The sequence below is a fragment of the Amphiprion ocellaris genome, chromosome 23, assembly GCF_022539595.1.
Source record: "Amphiprion ocellaris isolate individual 3 ecotype Okinawa chromosome 23, ASM2253959v1, whole genome shotgun sequence".
NCBI lineage: Eukaryota > Metazoa > Chordata > Actinopteri > Pomacentridae > Amphiprion > Amphiprion ocellaris.
Window position 1 is genome coordinate 23,713,274 of NC_072788.1, and position 20,846 is coordinate 23,734,119.

At 38.4% G+C, this 20,846-nt stretch overlaps 1 protein-coding gene across 1 annotated transcript; it reads left to right on the top strand.

Moving 5' to 3' along the window:
- Window positions 1-990: 990 nt before the first annotated feature.
- Window positions 991-19,381, top strand: lpcat4 (lysophosphatidylcholine acyltransferase 4). Its single transcript, XM_023295071.2, has 13 exons — window positions 991-1,385; window positions 2,929-3,292; window positions 4,883-4,995; window positions 6,259-6,319; window positions 6,545-6,603; window positions 9,551-9,585; window positions 11,293-11,347; window positions 11,572-11,654; window positions 13,336-13,461; window positions 14,307-14,463; window positions 14,935-15,027; window positions 16,375-16,510; window positions 18,814-19,381. The coding sequence occupies exons 1-13, from the start codon at window positions 1,317-1,319 to the stop codon at window positions 18,996-18,998; spliced, it is 1,536 nt and encodes a 511-aa protein (XP_023150839.2). The 5' UTR covers window positions 991-1,316; the 3' UTR covers window positions 18,999-19,381.
- Window positions 19,382-20,846: the final 1,465 nt, after the last annotated feature.

The following is a 20,846-nucleotide window of genomic DNA, read 5'->3' on the forward strand; positions in this document are numbered from 1 at the left end:
TTTTGATAGTTCACAAGAGGAAATACTCGACTTGTCAACTTTAAAATAATGCTGTTATTGAGGGGGTGAAGCAGTTCTAAATCATTTGATATTTTGCTGGTATCGCTCCCTGTTGTGTGCTGTTTCCATCATGTCTATATGGAAATGATGCAGGTTGCTGCTGTAAATGTTTCAAACAGATAGTTACATTTAGGACAAGCTCACTGATGAAATCATATCTGGCTGTGATTTAAGGGTTATGGGATGTTGCACAAGAGAATTACAAAACTATAGGAGAGTCACACTGTTAGAAGAAAGAAAGAAAGAAAAAGAAAAAGGATTGACTTAAATAAAAATATATAGTATATCTCAAAACTGTGATATAGTTAAAATTTTGAATTTGAAGTCACCTTATAAGAGATTAAGTCAAATATATTAATAATAGATCACATTTACTGAACATTTTATAGTAGTTTCTGATGATTTTTACAACCACAGGGAGTCATGTTTCTGTTTTTATTTCTGTTTTATTTTTTGTCCTTTTAATCATGTTTTCCTGGCAGAAGTAAGCCTGTATACAGAAAATACTACTCCTCATCCAGAAAACATAGCAAAATAAAAATGGGAGAACTAATGGCTAATTTATATATTTATATTAAATGATTTTTTTAAAATCATGTGTATCATGTTTTCCTGGTAAAAAAAAAAAGCAAACCTAAGTGCAAAAAGTACTACTTCCAAAAAACAAAACAAAACAAATAAGACAGAACAGTGGCTAATTTATTTATTTATATTTAATTATTATTATTTTTTTAAACATAATTTTTATCATGTTTTCCTGCCAGAGAAAGTATTGCTCCGCAAAAACACAAAACGAAACGTCCTGGGTGCGTTCGGTTTCAGGGACCAGTCGGACTCGCCTCTCCGGCCCCCGGGGCGGTGCAGGTGGGCCGGACTGTCAGGCTGTGAAGGGGCGGGACAGGTGAGGACGACGGGCTACAAGACGGAGCGGAGAGGAGACTGCGGGGTTTTCGGCTTGTGTGTTCCGCTATGTGGAGGACGGAGACCGACGAGTCGGTTTTTAGCTCGTTTGGTCGTTTTTAGCTAAAGGACTGTTTTTAAACCCGGCTGCGCGAAACACTTAGAGAAGCTTCCAGGAATAATAATAAAAATAATAATAATAATAATTAGAAATTCCAGTAATTAAAATAAACACGCGAGGAGCTGTCAACACACCATAAACTATTTTTCTGCGACTAAGGAGTGTAACTTCTTGGACATTTTTCACTTTTTAAAAACATTTTGTTCGCTAAACTTGCTAGCTTTGCCTCGTCGCCATGGAGACGCTGGACTACCCACATCCGTTCGTTCACGACGTGAAGCTGAGCAGGACGCAAAAAATCAGGGTAAATATCTCAACTTTCACGTCTGAAATGGCATTAGAGAGACACACAGGCCTATAAAGTTTTAATTTCTATTTATTTGGAGCTGAAACAGGCTCTATTCGAGGCGTCTTCTCCATTAAATGACTGAATTCTGCCACCTGAAGCTAATGAGCTTTGATTTGATTGGCATGTATTAAGTTTGTTAATGTGCCAGATTTCAACTCTGGTCGAGTTATTTTTGTTTCTTCTGTTTCCCACTCTCTCATATTAGCTGTTAAAACAACAGAGAGTCTTTCACTGCTACCTCTGACCGTCATGTTTAAACAAAACAGTCATAAATGTTTCAGGGACTGATGATAACAAGTGACCACAGAGCTGCTGCAGTCAGTGTCCTGTTCTTAATAAAAACCATCTTTCCTGCTCATGTGGGAAATATCTGCATGTTAAACCGCTAAAAACAGTCGATTTATGTCAATTATTGTTCTCTTATCACATCTAACAAACTTCTGCAGTTCATTCATCACAGTTGCAGACAAGGATTGTGTCAAAAAACACACCAAAAAAAAATAGTATAGGTTTTATTTTTATATTCAGGTTTACCTACTGAAGGCTGAATGAGGGTTTTATTAGTTTTTAGTTTTAATAGCTGTCTTTTCTCAAGTTTGTTCTTTGAACTAGTCTGCTTTAGCGTATTAATTTCTGGTTATGTTGACATTTTTGGGTCTATTATCCAACTCAGTCCAGTGTGATATATATTTTTTTTGTGTGCTTCTGTTCAGTTTTGTAATATTTTAGATCACTTAAAGCTGTTTTACGTGATTTTGAAATTCAAGAAAGTGTTTCTGAACAGTTATCCTGTGATTTTAACATTTGTTTTATTTATTATAGGCTGTTTAAAAAAAAAAATTCTATGCTTGTGCAGTTGTAGATCCACAAGTGGGATGTTAAGTTCAAACCGAGCTCTACAAATTAATGTCAGATTTAATTTAAACAGCACTTTTCATACAAGCAAAAATGCAACAGAGAGCGATTTACAAAGTTTTTTAAAAAATGCAATAAAACGGTGCAAGTAGCCCCCATAGTTAAGTTATCAAGAAAGGACTCGAAAGTAAGAAAATGCTAGATGAAATAAAATAAGAAATGAGCTTAAATGTAGCAGCTGTGTTGTTGTTTAAAATGATAATCATAGAAATTAAATAGAAAGTCCAGTTTCAGACCAACATTAAGACTTTTATTGACCTACACTACTGTTTAAAACTTTGGGGTCACTTAGAAATGTCCTTATATTTGAAAGAAAAGCATTTTTTTCAATGAAAATAACATGAAATGAATGATAAATCCAGTGTAGACATTGTTAATATGGTAAATGACTATTCTAGCTGGAAACAGCTGATTTTTAATGGAATATCTCCATAGAGGTACAGAGGAACATTTCCAGCAACCATCACTCCTGTGTTCTAATGCTACATTGTGTTAGCTAATGGTGTTGAAATGCCCCAAACTTTTGAACGGTAGTGTAGATTGAGTTTTAACGTTCTGTTTTATCATCTCTCTGGTCCTGTAGGGTATCATCCTGGGCAGCGTCCTCTTCCCTCTACGCGTCACCCTGGCAGCGCTCTTCTTCCTCATCATGTGGCCCATTGCCCGGCTGCGATTGGCCGGCCTGTCCGAGGAGGAGCGCTCTCGACCGGTGACCGGCTGGCGGCGCTGGCTTTTCCACCCAATCGTCTGGCTGCTGAGCCGAGCCGTGTTCTTCTCGCTGGGCTTCCTGTGGGTGAAGGTAAAAGGTCGCCGGGCCGACCTGAAGGAGGCGCCGGTGCTGGTGGTGGCGCCACACAGCGGCTTCCTGGACATGCTGGTTCTGTGTCCGACCCAGCTGGCGACGGTGGTGTCGCGGTCCGAGAACACCAGTCTACCGGCTATTGGAGGTAAATATCAGAGCTTGTCTCACACTTCATAGCAATTACATCATCTATTAACTGTCATTAATCAAACAGAAAGCTTCTTCTGGTTTTGGTTCTCACAGTAAATTATACACCACTGTTCAGAAGTTTGGGGTCATCCAGACAATTCCATGTTTTCCATGAAAACTCACACTTTTATTCATGTGCTAACATAACTGCACAAGGGTTTTCTAATCATCAATGAGCCTTTCAACACCATTAGCTAACACAATGTAGCATTAGAACACAGGAGTGATGGTTGCTGGAAATGTTCCTCTGTACCCCTATGGAGATATTCCATTAAAAACCAGCTGTTTCCTGCTACAATAGTCATTTACCATGTTAACTATGTCTACACTGGATTTATCATTCTTTTAGTGTCATCATCGTTGAAAAAAAAACTGCTTTTCTTTCAAAAAATAAGGACATTTCTAAGGGACCCCAAACTTTTGAACAGTAGTGCATGTTTTGGGGTTTTTTTTGAGTAGAGGTGAGACAAAGAAAGCAACACACTTCATGTTTTATCATCTTAAAGAAAAATTAAAGAAATAATCAACAGATCAGCCTTTAATAGCCTCACATTAGGGAAATTTACGTTGATCCAGCAGCAAAATAGTGCAAACGTTTAGGAAATGTACACAAAATAACCAAAATATACACAAATACTATTTATCAAAGTAACATTATTGCACAGATTATTTCAAGAATGGAAATATTTGCATAAATATTAACATTGCACAGAATTTATGTAAGTAGAGAAAATACCGTTGTAGAGAATAGAATATCTTTATTAGTCCCACAAGGGGACATTTGCAACATGTGACATGAAAACACAACTATGAGTTAAAGAGGTGAAGCATACACACTGAATATACAATATAAATAAGAAAAACAGAAGAACACCAGGATACCAAGAACCCAAATTTAAGAGTAAGTACCATATGTTCTTGTATATGTATTAAAAAAATACATAAAACAGGGTCTACTAGGATGAAGGAAGAACCTGTTGATGAAAACAGACCTCAAATGGATAAATCAAAAGGAAAGTTCACATTTTGATGGCTATGACTAGAGGATATAAATGTCCTGCATTGCTCATTTCCTCAGCTTTGTCTGTATATTTTCATTATTTCCTGGTAGGAGTTGAGTGGCGACGGGGTTTCAGATAATAGCAGTGAAGAAATGAGGAAAATAAAAACATTAAGAGAGAGACTCAAGTGTGATATTTTATTCAGAAAGAGAACTTTTAATGGAGAAGAGAAAAGTGAGCGGTCTGTCATGTTTGTTGCTCTCAGAGTGTTGGGTGACGATGTTTTTTTAGTGCACAGCGTAGAGTGACAGATGAGGAATCTGGCCCATCTATTATACAAACAACCGAGAGTAATATTTGGAAAAGAGGGGTCGGAGGAGAGTGGAATTATGCGAGGAAGTCCAAAGATAAACAAGTGACTCACTCCATTGGCTCCTAATCTGCTCTGCTACTTCCTGTCTCGCTTTCTTCTGCATCTAGTCCTGGAACTCCTCCCTTGGTTCTGGTTCTGATTTAGTTCATGAATAACTGTTTTTGTTTTTCAGCCCTGCTTGAATTCAACCAGAGTGTGTTGGTGAGCAGGAAGGATCCAGAGTCGAGGAAGAAGGCGGTGGCTCAGCTCAACGAGAGGCTCACCTCCAGAGGTTACTGGCCTCAGGTCAGCTGCTGCGTTTGGTCCCTCAAAACGCTCTTAATACACATTAAATTTATGAAGTGAAGAGCAGTGAAGTGATCCGTCTTGTCTGTATACTCGGTTACAGAATCGGCAGTTACAACCAGTGAGATTTGCAGAGTTACAGAAAATAGAAACAACAGTAGAAACCTGCTTTAGAAATAGATAAATAATTACATTAAAAGCAAATTGGACATCTGGTTTTTCACTGCTTGTAGTGGCTTCTTCAATTGCGCAAATAATTGAGATAAAGTCTGGGATGAGAATTTGATCTGCAAGATAGAAGAAGAGGCCTTAAGGGAATGCATTTCCTATTGCATCCTTAACTAGAAAAGCACTCGGAGAACGCAGTACTCCTCCAAGGCTGCTCAGTCTTTATATCATTTCCAACTGATGACATCTTTAACACATTTGTGGTCTGCAGTGGTGGATTTGTTGTAGGACCACAATCATGTGATCATCAGCAGGCAGCTGATGTAGTGTTCACTTGTTGTCATGGTTACAGTGGCGCTATGCCGCTATCTCACAATGATACAGAAATCTTTAACAAGTCCGTGGATCCAGATTATAAGCCGCATCGCTGCCAAAATCTAATCACTTGGTCCTTGTGTCATTTCTGACCTTCCCTGAAAATTTCATCCAAATCCGTTTGTCCGTTTTTGAGTAATGTTGCACACAGACAGACAGACAGACAGACAGACAGACAGACGTACACCAATCATCACATAACTCAGTCACGTTCCTTGGCGGAGTAATTACAGCCCGAACATCTTCACATGTAACCTCAAATCAGTGGATCTGAGGAAGAGCTAGTGTGTTAAAGTCATGTTGAAACCAGACATTTACTTGTAGCCATAAAAAGCAGGCTTGCCTGAAGACATGTTCTCAGCTGGAGGTTGTTTTCTGTGATTTCTGGCTCCTAACAGCTCATTTATACTGACAAAATAATCTTAATTTCACTATCCAGTGAAGTATTGTGCAATAAATGTACTGACTTGTTCCCTGCATCTAATAATAGCAACTGCTCGGGCAGAAGAATGAATCAAAATAAGAACAAAATCATGCAAGCAAAATGTGGCTGCATCTGTAGACATTACGTGGAAAACACAGCTCGTATATCTTCTACTGTTACAGGTGTTTCTCAGGAAGTTCAGAATTTAACTTGACTGGCTCTAACTTTCCATTTAATCTGTCAAATGCAGCCACAAGTCTGAACTCACAAACCGACATTTCTTAATGCCCGTCTAGATGCTGATGTTTCCTGAGGGAACCACGACTAACGGCCGCGCTCTCATCAAATTCAAGCCCGGTGAGTAGCATTAACCCAACAACAGGCTGCTCTGATGGTCTGAGTGGAACAGGAGCAGGTCCCGTCTGGTTTTTCCACAAGTCTGAGGCAGAACGTGCCACTGTTTAAACACATCATGTAGGAATGAGTGGCATGAAAGAGAAGGGCACAGGTTTCTGTTCAGGATAATTCACTGCTCCCACTTCCAGTTTCTGACGGCAGTCTTTCTCCTTCTCACCTCACCAGGTGCCTTCCTGGCCGGAGTTCCTGTCCAGCCAGTTCTGCTGCGTTACCCCAACAAGCTGGTGAGTGAAATCATCGGGGTCACAGCAGACTGATTTACTGATCGCTGTAAAACCCTTCAGACATGGAAGATGTTCCACTGGTGTGATGGGTGTAAAACCATCCTACTGCACCTCAGCAAGTTCTGACTGTATTTTCAACATGTCCTGTCCTAAAAGTACTGCAGGAATGTTCTAGGATCTGGCCTAGTAAGATCCCCGTCATGACTGGACGAGAAGCTGCTGCTTGAACTGAGATAAGATAAGATAAGCCTTTAGTGGGGCGAAATGTGCACTGTTCCAGCAGCGAAGATGGTGTTAAAAATTAAAAATTTAAAAAAAAATTAACCAGAATGAACCGTTCAAACGTTTGGAGTCACTTAGAAATGTCCTCATTTTTGAAAGAAAAACATTTTTTTTACAATGAAAATAACGTTAAATAAATCAGAAATCCAGTCTCTACATTGTTAATGTGGTAAATGACTATTGTAGCTGGAAACAGCTGATTTTTAATGGAATATCTCCATAGAGGTACAGAGGAACATTTCCAGCAACCATCACTCCTGTGTTCTAATGCTACATTGTGTTAGCTAATGGTGTTGAAAGGCTCATTGATGATTAGAAAATCATTGTGCAGTTATGTTAGCACATGGATAAAAGTGGGAGTGTTCATGGAAAACATGAAATAGTCTGGGTGACCCCAAACTTTTGAATGGAAATACAGAGCAACTTTAGCTAATGTAGAGCAACTTCCACCGATGTGGAGCAATTTATAATCAAAATGGAGCAATTTTAACTAATCTAGGGCAACTTGGACTAATGCAGAGCAGCTTTAACTCCTTTAGAACAACTTTAACTCATTAAGAACAACTTTAACTCATTAAGAACAACTTTAACTCATTAAGAGCAACTTTTAATCAAAATAGAGCAACTTTAAATAATGTGGAGCAACTTTAACTCATTTAGAGCAGCTTTAAATTATATGGCACATGAATAAAAGTGTAGCGTACATGAGTACTGATTATAGCAACATTATTGCACATGCAGATATTAATAATGCACAGAGTTGATCTAACTGCTATGTTCTAGTATATGTATAAGAAATAATATTGCACAGGATGTTCTAAAAGTCCAGAATATTCATCATCATATTATGGAAAATGATGCATAACTGAAAGATGTTTTTGTCCAAGATGACTCAGCATAATGTTCTTTTACTGTTTAACCTAAGGCCCCAGTCAAACATTTAACTTCTGCAAAGTGTCTTTTAGAGGTTTCAGAGCAAAAACCAGCTTCCTTCTACCTGCAAGGGATCTGGAAACACTGGAAGACCTCAGCATAAACTATTTCTAGATGACCGATCTGCCTCCAGTGGAACATACTATTATCACAGAGCAGCCGGCTTCTTATCAGCTACAACTTTATCTAAAGCCTGGTACAAACAAAGAGCTTCTGTTGTCAGGTGTAAAGACTTTCTGTTTCACACACAGGAACAGATAGTTAATATCACATTTCAGCTACGTTGAACCAGAACCCATCTGTCAGCTGAGGAAAAACCCCAAAATTCATTATTTTAGGGCCTTTTTGCCACATATTTATTTACTGGTTGGACAAAAGGTGAAGAGAAAATATTTAAATTCATATGGAATTGAAAAAATGATAAAACAAAGTTGGCGATAAATGAGTTGGAGACGCACTAATGTCTAAGTCGTCCCTCTCAGATCACGGCTCTCTGGATTGAGTTGTGTTTAGCTGCTGCCTGGTTCTATAATAGGTCGGTTATTTCTGGTCACGATACATAAACGCAGCCACAACGTCCACAGGAGTCCAATTTATTTATAGGAGACATTTACAAACAGGTGGCAGAGAAAATTCAGTCACATAAGAGAACAAATGAATAAATCAGTGATGGACTGGATTTAAACAGCTGTATCAGGATAATTTAAAGTAAAGTACTATGGGAGGGATTTTTTTTTTTTAATACAAGTTGTAATTTCAACTACATGTTTTTATAAATATTTCTATGCAGCTCAAAAATGAACAAATGGAAACATACACATGATAAACAAAACCCACATAAAGAGGAGAATTTAAAGTTTATGGATAAATTAAATTAAGCAATGGGTTATGAAACGTGTAAAAATACACAATCCAGATGCAAATATCGTGATGTCTCCCCTTGCAATTCAAACAAAAACATCTCCCCCAGCCTGTTAAATATGTATAATCAAGTTAAATTACAGTCAGCAATAACAGGAGCCCATAAATTCATAAAAAATGGACTTTTGCTGGGTTTTTTTTTCCATTAAATACACTTTCTTTAATCTCTCTGCATTGGTGGAGGGTGGGAGGTAGTGGGCTGAGCCAAGATACAGTCATCATTCAGCAGTAGGATATGGATTGAATTTGAATTTCCTCGAATTTTCCTCGAATTTCCCTTGGGATTAATAAAATATCCATCTATCTCTGTCTCTCTCTCTGTCTATCTGTATCTATAATAGAACCGACTATATGGAGCAGTAACTCAAGTGGCAGATCAACACTTAAAATGGATCTTGTTTCTATTATCTATAACAGTGACTATCTGGGTGATCAGATCTGATCTGAAAACGTGGTTCAAATGCATACAAGTAGCAACGTTGGAGAGTCACTGCAGCCCTTTACTGTCATTTTAAAAGTTGCATTAGTGGCATAACTGAGGAGATTATAGTTGTGGGTTTGTTTTTGCAGCGTATGTCGTGTCTTTCCTTTCATGTCACGTCCAAACACCTGCACATACATTCTCCTAGTTGGTTTAATCAGCCTGTGTTGTGGGTTTTAATGAACGTCCTGCTCTGTTTGTCCAGCCAGTGTTTGTTTGCTCCTGTCAGGATGAGAGTGATGTGAACAGTTACACATAAAAAGTCTGGGTGTTTTTAAAGATTTCTTTTGTTCTGCCTCGACTGATTGATTTGTGATGTTTTTATTCCAGGATACTGTTCGCTGGACGTACAAAGGAACAACCTGGTGAGTTCTTCATATCTGTCGAAGCTGTTTAATGTTTCCTTTACAAAACTTGAGGCTGAATTTTAGCTTTTACAGCTCTTTTAAAAAAGTATTGTGCAAAAACTTTACTGAGTTGTTCACTGCATGTCAGTTTATTTCTATAGGATTTTATGTACAAACAAAAATGCAACACAAACAATGCAAACATACTAAAATAACTAAAATAAACTAAATGAAATCAAATGCTTACTATTAAAATAGAGATGGACAGAGAACAACAAAGTAATAAATTGTAAATTAATAGACTAAAATATGTAAATAGGTGAATAAATACAAAAGCCAATTGATAAAATGAATTCTAAGAAGAGTAATAAATATGTAAAATCTATTAAATCAATCAAAATCTGGACTGAAAAGGTAGATATTGAGTTTGGTTTTAAAAAATATCAACTCTCTTTACTGCTGTCAGGTCTGCTGCTGCTCCAGAAACTTAGACTTAGATGATTTTATTAATCATCTGAGGGAAATTAAATTGTTGCAGCAGCATGGATATTATTATAAAGTGGTAAACAATAAGAGAACACAGAATATTAGGATATAAAGTGAAGGTAGAATAAAATAAAACGAAACAAAATCAAATAAAATACCATAAAACAAAGTGAAATGAAATAGCATACAATAAAACAAGCTAAAATAAAAAAAAACAAAATAAGGTAAAATAACAAAATAAGTAAAATAAAATAACATAAAATAAAATAAGCTGAAATAACATAAAAACTAATGTAAAATAACAAAATAAAATAACATACAATAAAAAAGTTAAAATAAATAACAAAATAACATAAATAAAATAACATTAAAAAAGTGAAATAAGATTTTTAAAAAGTATAGAAAATGTAGTATAGAAAAAAATCAACAGAATTTACAAGAGTGACTATTTTTATTTCTTTTTTAAGAGTATAAAAAATTATGCAATAAGAAAATTCTGCCTTGATGTTTTTGTTTAATTCAAATGATCTTAAAATCTATTCTTAGAGACATTATTTATAATAATAGCAACTGTTTGGGCAGAAGAATTAATCAAAATATGAAGAAAATCACATGTTCCAACATCCAAATAAAACCTGAAACTGGACACAGATAGTTAAAAAACACAGCTGTTGTGTTTTCTACTGGCACATGTTGCTCTCAGGAAGGACTTTGATGACCTGTGCGGTAACTGCTGAATTAGTTAGAATCAGTTGTTTGGTTATTTTATCTACCAGGAAATAGATATATAATAGAGAAAAAACCCATATTATTCACTGTAAACCACCATCAAAAGCGATGTTTTGCTGTTTTCTATGTAAGAATGAAACTAATATAAGCATAAAAATGAGTAAAACTCTAGGTGATCTATTACCAAACCAGTCAATATCATGTCAGTGCACAGTAGGAGGTACGACTTACCGAAACCCAACCACTTATCAAAAGAAAAATACAAGAAAAATGATGTTGTACAGGCCCCAGCTTTGTTTAATGTTTTAATTAATTTATAAATTATTTTTAAGGAATCCTAATTATCAGTTATTTGTAATAATTTAACTACTTGATCCAGTTTTTGATTATTTAAACCTTTGAAATATCAAATTGATTTTCTGACTAAGTATTTTCTTTGATTAATGCTCAGTGACGGTATTATTTTTTATTGAAATGTAATACTTTTGCTCTTTCTTTTGTACCCATTAGGACTGAAGCCTTGTGGCACACCTCGTCACAGTTCTACACCAACATGACCGTGGAGGTAAGACTCACCTGAGATCTGCTCACCTCAGCATTCCTCAGTGAGGTAGGAAACGTACGCAGGGTGTGTTCAGGCTGGAGCTACAGGTGCAGCACAGATCCTTTAATCAGTAATAGAGGGCGTCTCCTGATGTTTTCAAACCAACAACCTTCAGCTGGGTGGAAGAAGTTTCTGCCTTTATTCTTGTCTTCTTCACTGGTTTCCTTTGTATTGTTGTGCTGCAGTTCCTGCCAGTTTACAACCCGTCCCCGGAGGAGAGGAGCGACCCCAACCTCTACGCCGACAACGTTCAGAAGCTCATGGCCAAGTAAGAAGCACCAATAGTCGGGGGTAGTTTAGCGACTGTAATGACTGTAAATGATGAGTGGAGGCTGCTCAACATGACTGTTTTTCTGGGAATTAAACAGGAAGAGTCGACTGTTTTGGTTGGAAATGTTTCAATAACCTGAATTTCTGCACCCCCCATCTCTTAAAGTCAATACGTTTGTTGTCCTTGCAGACAGCTCCCGCTAGATGCTACAAATGAGCCATAATTTAGTGATTATTAGACGTTAAATGGTAGAGATGAAGGTTCCAGCAGCTGTTTTTCCATAACTCTCACTTGAGGTGTTTTTTTTTTTGAGTTTTTCTTAAGGATTATTGCGCTTAAAGAGTGGGAACACTTTTTACAACAAGAAAAGCACTCAGAGAGTGCATTACTGCCAAGGCTGCTCAGTCGTTGTATCATTTCCAACGGATAAATCTGCAGCGGTGGATTTGTAGTAGGATTTCAATCGTGACGTACTGTTCACTTGTCATGGTTACAGTGACGCCGTGCTGCTATCTTACAATGATACAGAAATCTTCAGCAAATCCATGGATCCAGACTATAAACCGCATCACTGCTAAAATCTAATCACTTGCAGTGTTTCCTCTAGGATTTTTTACAGCAGCAGCGGCGGCAGGCTCTCCAGGAGCCATGGCAACGTAAACAAATGACATTTGACCGCAGATTTTATTTGTACAACCTATTTATTGAATGGTCAGTTGAGAATAGCTTTTTAAAGGCTAAACGTAACAAACAAATAAAAAAATAAATAAAAATTGAACAAGCTCAGCCAAGGTTCTGTTCATTTTATCTTCTTTTTGTAAGGATTTAGCAGATTTTCCTACCGCCACCTTCTGGTGACACTATGCAGCTTAGTTTATTCACTGTCAGGCAGCTGATGGAGGAAAGTCTGATTTACGTGTTTTTTTTGGTGCAAAATTCCACAAGTTTGCTTCAAATTCCCTAAACAAACCCATTGAACTGCTGTTAATGTGTCGTTCACCAACTGCAATTTCTACAGCTGCAGTAATTGGGGGGGTTTTGGGTTTTTTCAGCCTGAAAATGTACTTCCTCCAATTTATTTTGAGTTCAGTTTAGGTCACACTGATAGTGTGATTTGAGCAAAAGAAAACAAGTTTGTTATTTTTAGACAAAGTTTTGGTGTGTTGTCGCCCTACAGTACAGCTTTTCATACTATTCCTGTATCTTCAGCTGTACATGACATCAGTTAAATTTAGAAGCCTTGTCTCTGATGTTGACATTTTTGTTCTGAACCAATTAAACTTTGCACTTTAGTGTCATTTCATTCTTCCCAACAAAGTACACAACATGTGTTTAGTTGCTCCATAGAAATGGAATTTAATGTGCTACTTAAAGATGATCCAAACATAAATTTTTATTGATCCCACAGTGGGGAAACTAGGTACTAGTTCTGAACAAAAATATATTATTGCAGAGATTTTTTGATGAACATAAATACTGACAGAGTTCTTATTGCACAGATTGAACATGAGTAGAAAGTGTAAAGAAACGGCATGTATTCTAGTGTTTGCAGGAAAATCAATATTGCACAGGAATTTTAAAGTGCAAACAACAATCCGTCATAACTGGGCTACTGAGGCAGAGAAAACAGAGCCCAGGCTGTATATTGAACTAATTACTGTGTTCTGCTGGACTTTAGGGCCTTAGGAGTCCCAGCTACAGACTATGTGATGGAGGGCCGGGTTCCTGTCAGTAAACTGGGAGGTCTTTCCCTCCCACTGGAGTCTCCGGCCAGAGAAACGCTGTCACTGCTGCATAGAAATGGGTAAGAAAGGATCTACAGTAGAGTAAAGAAGTATTTGTCCCCCGACAGATTTTTCTTCCATTTTTGCATATTTGTCAAACGTAAATGTTTCAGATCATCAAACTTATTTGAATATAAGACAAAGATATCCCAAGAAAATACAAAATGCAGTTTTTAGATGACTATTTTATCATCTTGCCCTATGTGGAAAAAGTAATTGCCCCCTTAGCTACAATCTACCTAATGACCAAATTCATTCATCAGTTGGGTTCAGTTTCTCCATCCACACTCACATATGATTACTGCCAGGCTTGTTGAACCTAAACATCACTAAATAGAACCTGTCTTCATTGTGAAGTAGCTAAAGGCTCTGAAAAAGCAGCACATGATGCCACGTTCTAAAGAGATTCAAGAACAGATGAGAAACAAAGTCAAAGGTGGAACTTTCTGGAAGACATGGGTCTGTTCCATCTGGTGTGAAGCTAATACTGCATTCCACAAGAAGAACATGATACCAGCAGTGAAACATGGTGGTGGTAGTGTGATGGTTGGAGAACCTGGACGACTTGTCATCACTGATGGAGCCATGAATTCTGCTCTCTATCAGAAAATCCTCCTGGAGAACATCCACCATCAGTTCATGACCTAAAGCTCAACACTAATGGTTTATGCAGCAAGACAAAGACCACCAGCAAGTCGGTGGACTAGCTGGTGGTCTTTGTCTGAGTGGCTCAAAAAGAACAAAGTTGAGGAAGATATGGGTCAAAACACCAGGGGGCAAACACTTTTTCACAGCATTGTCTAATCATGAACATGCCAGTCAAATTACCTTTTTTTTTTACTACTTGGTTGTTTTTCACTCTCAGCATCACCGCTCCCCAAATCGAGGCGGCGCTCAACAGAATGATTGACAGGTGTCAGTCCGGAGCTCCAGGCTTAAAGACGAGCGCCGAGGAGCTCAGATCTATTCTCACGCTGCCGGATAAACAGACGGCCGTCCAGATCTGTGGCCTCTACTCAAAGGTACAGTCGCTGTTCTGTGTGCGTCTCAAAGATTAACTGCTTTTTTTTGTTTGCACTAACAGGCGCAGCAAAGAACTATTGTCTTTTATGGCTTCGATACAGCAGTTATATATTCCCGCTGTTAATAAATTATAAAAGTCAAATATTTACTTTTCACCAGAGGAACAGTCAGATCTGGTGACTTTAAAATGAGAAGCTGTCAGAGCTGCATGGGTTGGATTTAATAGCAGGTCAAAGGTACGATATCAGCAACATAAATGTGGCTGCAGATTTTGTGTTGCTTGGATTAAAGACAGCCTTTTAATGGTGTCTTTTTGGGCTCCAGGAAGTCATGATGGGCATTTTCTGGAGACTAAATGATTATTTAGTTAATCAAGAACACAACTGGCAGATTGTTTGATGGTGAAAATAATCGTTGATGATGACATCTGACCCAATGATCCTTTTTTTTGTTTTTGTTTTTTTTTTTAGGATGAAACCGTGGACCTCAGACAGATCTACTTGAGTGTTTCCGCCCTGACAGGATTCGTTAGCTTCAAATCCCTCCTTCATTCTGCTTTTACTGTAAGTCCTGTGGTTGTTGTCTGACTGCAGCATCCTGTTTTTCTTCAATAAATGTTTCTTCACACTTGATTTATTGTTTATTTGTACTGGCACCACAGGTTTTACAGCCTGAACTAATCTGCTATCCCTAGAAGGTAAAGTTAGATACGTAGGAGACACAATCTTAAAGTTAAAAACACCTTTTTAGGAAATTTATGCAGAGTATTTTACAATTTTCAGTTATTGTTTTTCCTGCTTCTTCACCAAATTCTGCATTGTGACTCTAGAAAATAGCAGAATAGAGTTTTACTGCCATTTCCATGGACACATTACAGTACAGGTACACTGGAATACATTGTGGGTTTTTTTGAGTAAGCTTTATATACATGGAAAAACAAAATCAAACAAGAAAAGCCCTCAGAAAACGCAGTCCTCCTCCAAAAGCTGTCCATTCCCCCATATGTCAGAAATGCAGCATTTGTTTATTAGTTATTGATGATCAGTAATCACAGCAACATAGAATGATTCCATTAAATTTAGATGTACCCACAAACAAATGACGTTACTCTGAGTACAGGCGTGTGTTCTGCATGTGTACGTTATGTACGGATGCTGAATCATGTGACCTAAATATGTAGCGGGCGGTGGGAATTGACAGGACTCAAACACCCCACAATTTAATCACTTGTTCCTTGGATCATTTCTGACAGATAAGTCCTGATAAGTCCTCAGTGGTAGGTTTGTAGTAGGATTCCAATCATGTGATCGTCAGCAGGCAGCTGACGTAATGTTCACTTGTTGTCATGGTTACAGTGACACCGTGCCGCTATCTGGCAATGATACAGAAATTTTTAACAAGTTCATGGATCCAGACTATAAGCTGCATCACTGCCAAAATCTAATCACTTGGTCCTTGTATCATTTCTGACCTTACCTGAAAATTTCAGCTAAATCTGTTGGTCTGTTTTTGAGTAATGTTGCTAACAGACAGAAAGACAGACAAACCATCATCAATCGTCACATAACTCTGCGGCGTTCCTTGGCAGAGTAATTATGAAACAGTTAAGAGCAGCAGCAATGAAAAAGTGAAAAACAATATGCATTATGAAAATAAAGTCAGTACACAGTATAAAAATAGAACTTTGTGTCTCAAAAAAAAATAGATCCCCAAGATGTAAATTGCACGTTTGTGGTGTACAGATGTTATATTGTGCATGGAAAGGGACATTATGTGTGGGGAGGTGTGGGAGGGCTGGTCGGTAAAATGAATCAGGAAGCTGACGTTACATCTTAAACTGCCAAGCATCTACCTGGGTTTATTTTTAAGACTTCTGCAGACTTTCTGATCTCTCCATCTTTGTCTCTCAGCTGTTCGACAGGGAGGCCCGAGGCAGCCTGAGTGCAGAGGAGCTGTCCCACCTCATGGGGGCGCTGCTGGGCGTCCCTCAGCACCACACTGCCCAACTGTACGCCGAGGCCTCCAACCAGGGCCGGCTTACTGAAGGTTAGTGTGTCAGGACGTCTGCTACGATGTAAGGATTTATAGTGCCGGGTGTCACCTCAGTACGTGTGCAACCGCAAAATTCTTCCTCCAGGAACGACCTCGACTACTTCCTGGTGGAAAACTGGTTAGAGAACTGCTGAGGAACACATTTTACTGTTAGGATCATCTGAGCTGATATCTATGCTGGACCATAAACGAACAGGATCACAGAAGGAGCATAAAAACACATTCATTATAAGTGGTGAACATACAGTATGTAACTCCTGTAAAACTACATCAGTTCAATAAGAATACAGCCGATACATGAACTAAATGCACAGAGGTTGAAGGAACACTGTGCAGAAAGATTAAATCAGTTTAGGAAAAGGTCAGAGAGAGACTACAGTTCAAAAGTTTGAGGTCATCCAGACAATTTCATGTTTTCCATGAGAACTCCCAGTTTTATTGTTATATGTATATATATATATATACAGTATATATGTGCTAACATAACTGCACAAGGGTTTTCTAATCATCAATTAGCCTTTCAACACCATTAGCTAACACAATGTAGCATTAGAACACAGGAGTGATGGTTGCTGGAAATGTTCCTCTGTACCTCTATGGAGATATTCCATTAAAAATCAGCTGTTTCCAGCTAGAATAGTCATTTACCACATTAACAATGTCTAGACTGTATTTCTGATTCATTTAATGTTATCTTCATTGGAAAAAACTGCTTTTCTTTCACAAAATGAACAAATATTAATGAACTTTAACTTTTTAATTGCTAAAAAGGTGACAGACCAACCATCATAAAGTGGATAAGGCAGACTATATCCAGCCTCCTTCTGTAGGAATTGGCGTCAATAATGAGGAACCAACAGTGAAGATACGATGAAGTTTGGGGATTCTTCAGAGTAGAGAACGTTACACTGACTGATTTGTTTTCAGAGTGGAGCAGTTTGATGTTGGTGTGTTTTTTTTGTTTAGTTTTTTACGAGCATAATCATTCAGTGGCCCCGAGTTCATCAGATCAGAGGCTTCAAGTGAAAACTCAGCTATTTGATTTTCTTGATTTCTTTTATCAGTCGCTGGAATTTAGGTTGCTGATAATTCTGTTTTTATCAGAAACACTCATGAAGCTTATAAAATGGGACAAAGAAGTTTAGATTCAGATTCTAGACTCACACTTGGGGGTTGTGTCAGTATTTTCTGATGGAAAAGGAAACTCACACTGATATTTAGTCATAATAATAAACTTTTATTTCTGTAGCACCTTTCGATAGATGAAGTTGCATTATATCATAATCTGCAATCTGACTTCATTTACTGAACCATCTATCACCAACTATCACCTCAATAAGCTGTTCTATATCGCACTACCACCAGTTCATAGGTTGATATTTAGATATCTTATTTATTTTTTCGGTTCCTCTGTATGTTCTGAATGTATAGACAATAAAGACAATGCAGCCTTAACAAGACCAATCACCAGGTATAAAATGTATAAAAATGTTCCTGTGTCTTTAAAAGCTTTTCACACTGAGGAACTAACAATCAGGAGGCACTTCTTCCATAATGATGGGCATAAAACAGTAAAAGCACAATGGTCCCTCTTATGGTACCCCTCCACAGAGGGGTTTTTTTCACATGGAAACACACCTTCAGTCCAATAGAAGCGTTGGACCAACATGGCTGCTCGGTCACAAACAAATTAGTAAAACAAAAAGTATTTCTGAAAGCATTTGAGGAGAGAAATAAGCTGCTGAATCTGTCCTCATTTTAGTTCAACAATGGCTAGTTTAGACGTTTTATGAATGTTGGCCAAGGCGTTGAACCTCCGCTCCCCTCTGAACAGAATTTGCATCAAGTAGAAATCAAGTCTACTTTATTGCGACGCACTGCAATGTAGCTTAAAATGCACACTACAAAACTTTGGTCAAACAACTGAACTAGCTGTTGTTGATTTAAAACAAGGAAAGATTCAGCGGCTTATTTCTCACCTCAGATGCTTTCAGAAATATTTTTCGCTTTCACTTAGTTTTGAACCAACTGTTGGATCGTTGAGTTGGTGGTGAGTAGAGAGTTGGAACAGTCCATGAGTGTCTGAGCTGCTCAGTTGTGTTTTTGGAGAGGATTGATTTGATCTTTGCAGTATTTCTATGTTAGTGTGATTGGACTGAAGTCTTGAGTTAAAGTTGAGGTTATGATCGAAGACGACTCCCAGGTTTCTGGCTTCACGTGTTCTGTTGGTTGAAAGTGGTTGGAGGTTCTAAGAAACATGTCTGGGACCAATCATTCCATCGGCTCTGTTTCCTCAGAGAACCTTCTGCGAGTGCTGACGACCCACCCGACCTACCAGAGAGTGGTCAACGAATACCTGCAGCCCAAAGAGGCGGGCTCTCAGCTGTCCTTCACCTCTCTGACCAATGGGAAGGCTGTGAACAACAACAGAAACATGCACAACGGCAACGGTTCCGTCCACTACGACAAGAAGCTGGAATGAAAGTTTAGCTTTTCCCGTCTGTTCTGCTTTACTTCCTCGAAGCAAAAAACAAAGGCTTTATCATGTGTGAGAGTGTGTCGGGTAGGATGTTTGCTTTTATCTATAACACTAAGTGATGCTGCCGTGGCTGTTTGTGTGAGAGTGTGTGAGGACCTGTTGTGCCTTTTTTAATTCCTTGTAATAAATGTTGATCCACATGCTGTCAAAGGACTCGAAGCCATAAAGTGTCTTATTTATAAAACCTCCTCTTGTTTGTGTATGTTCTGTTTTTTACAAGTGCAAAAAGAAACCAAACACTCTGTAAATCCAGATGCTTATTGTATGGAAATGAATTCTTACATTGTTGGAGTATTGTTTAATAATTAAACTGTGAATTCTTTTAAGTGGGTTTTGTTGGGTCTTTTATTGATTACAACTTTTCAGCCATTTCTCTCATACATAAAATGACTTGTTCTGGCTTCCTTCACTCATTCGTCCACCTATAATCTAAATTCGATTAATTCTTTACGTTGTTTCACTTCCTTGAGGACGATTGTAGAGTACAGCTGCATCTCTCACCTTGTCTCGTTTCTTGGCAACTTTAGCTCCTCTTTTCTTCCCCACTTTGTGCTTTTTCATGGGACTTAACCTGAAAACGTCTTCTTCCGTCCCCATCTCGTTCATCGATGGCTCAGTTAGCCTCTCTTCTGAAGCCCCGCATTGCTGCCGGTTTCTCTTCATTGGCCTCAACCTTCCACTTTCTGACCTTAAATCTACTGTTTTAGTTTCTGTCGTCACTTGAGTCGACTTTGGACAAAGATCTTTAGGATTCTGAAAAAGGATGCTTCCTATTTCTGCACATTTCTTCAGGTCATTTCCTCGTCTTTGCACCCTTTCACCCCCGACTCCTGTACTGAGCTCAGAGGAGGCAAGTTCTTGAGAAACTTGCAGCCCTGACTGATTTTCAGGCTTCAATTCCGATAAATCTCCACCGACTGGGAGGTTAGGGGACTCTAGCTGGGATGTTGGTGAAAGAATTGTGGAGTTAAGATCATCTTTGGGCTGGTGGGTCATGTCCTCGAGTGATCCTGAGACTCTGAAGAAGGGAGCTGGAGGTCTGTTCTGGGATAACTGAGCCGATGCATCGCAGTCTTCTAAATCAGACATCTGACTGGTGCCTGGGGTGAAAGAAGCAACACTATGGAAGAGGCAGCCACAGTGGCAAGCAAGACCCCAGGTGTTGACGGGGTTGTGGTGTTCTTGGAGAGATGGAAATGTTTGAAAACTTCTTTCTTGGCATACGAAAGACTGCTGACCTGTGTACATATACGAAGCTACTGCAGATGTTTCTTCTGGGATTGAGAGTAGATGTGAATGCTCTTGTAAGGTTCCCTCCAACATCTGTAGATCAAAAGGAAATGTTTTGGCATCGAGAGTAAAACGTACAGTGCAAATTTTACAGAAAAGGAAACCCATAACTTATAAAACATCAGCAGATGAGATAAAGTTTGGGCTGATAAAATGCAACATTTTCCTAGGCAGGAAATTTAATGTTTCACAGAAAAGCATGAAGGGTTTGGAAGCAGTGGTCTGACTCACTTTCTGTAATTTTAGAGGAAAATGGCTTCAAAGATTTGTGTTTTCAAGAATCTAACATTCCACTGTAATGCTGTGTTTGGGTTGTGAGTTAGACACTTTACCACTAAAATCTAGAGTATTCCAGAAATTTAAAACTCAGATTTTTATGTGTTGGACCACTCTGCTTCTAACTCCTTTAATATGACACCATCTCGAGATGCAAACTGCTGTCAGGTTTGTGAGACCTTGTGTTTATCCATTTATTAGGATGTCAATACATCTTTAGGAGGA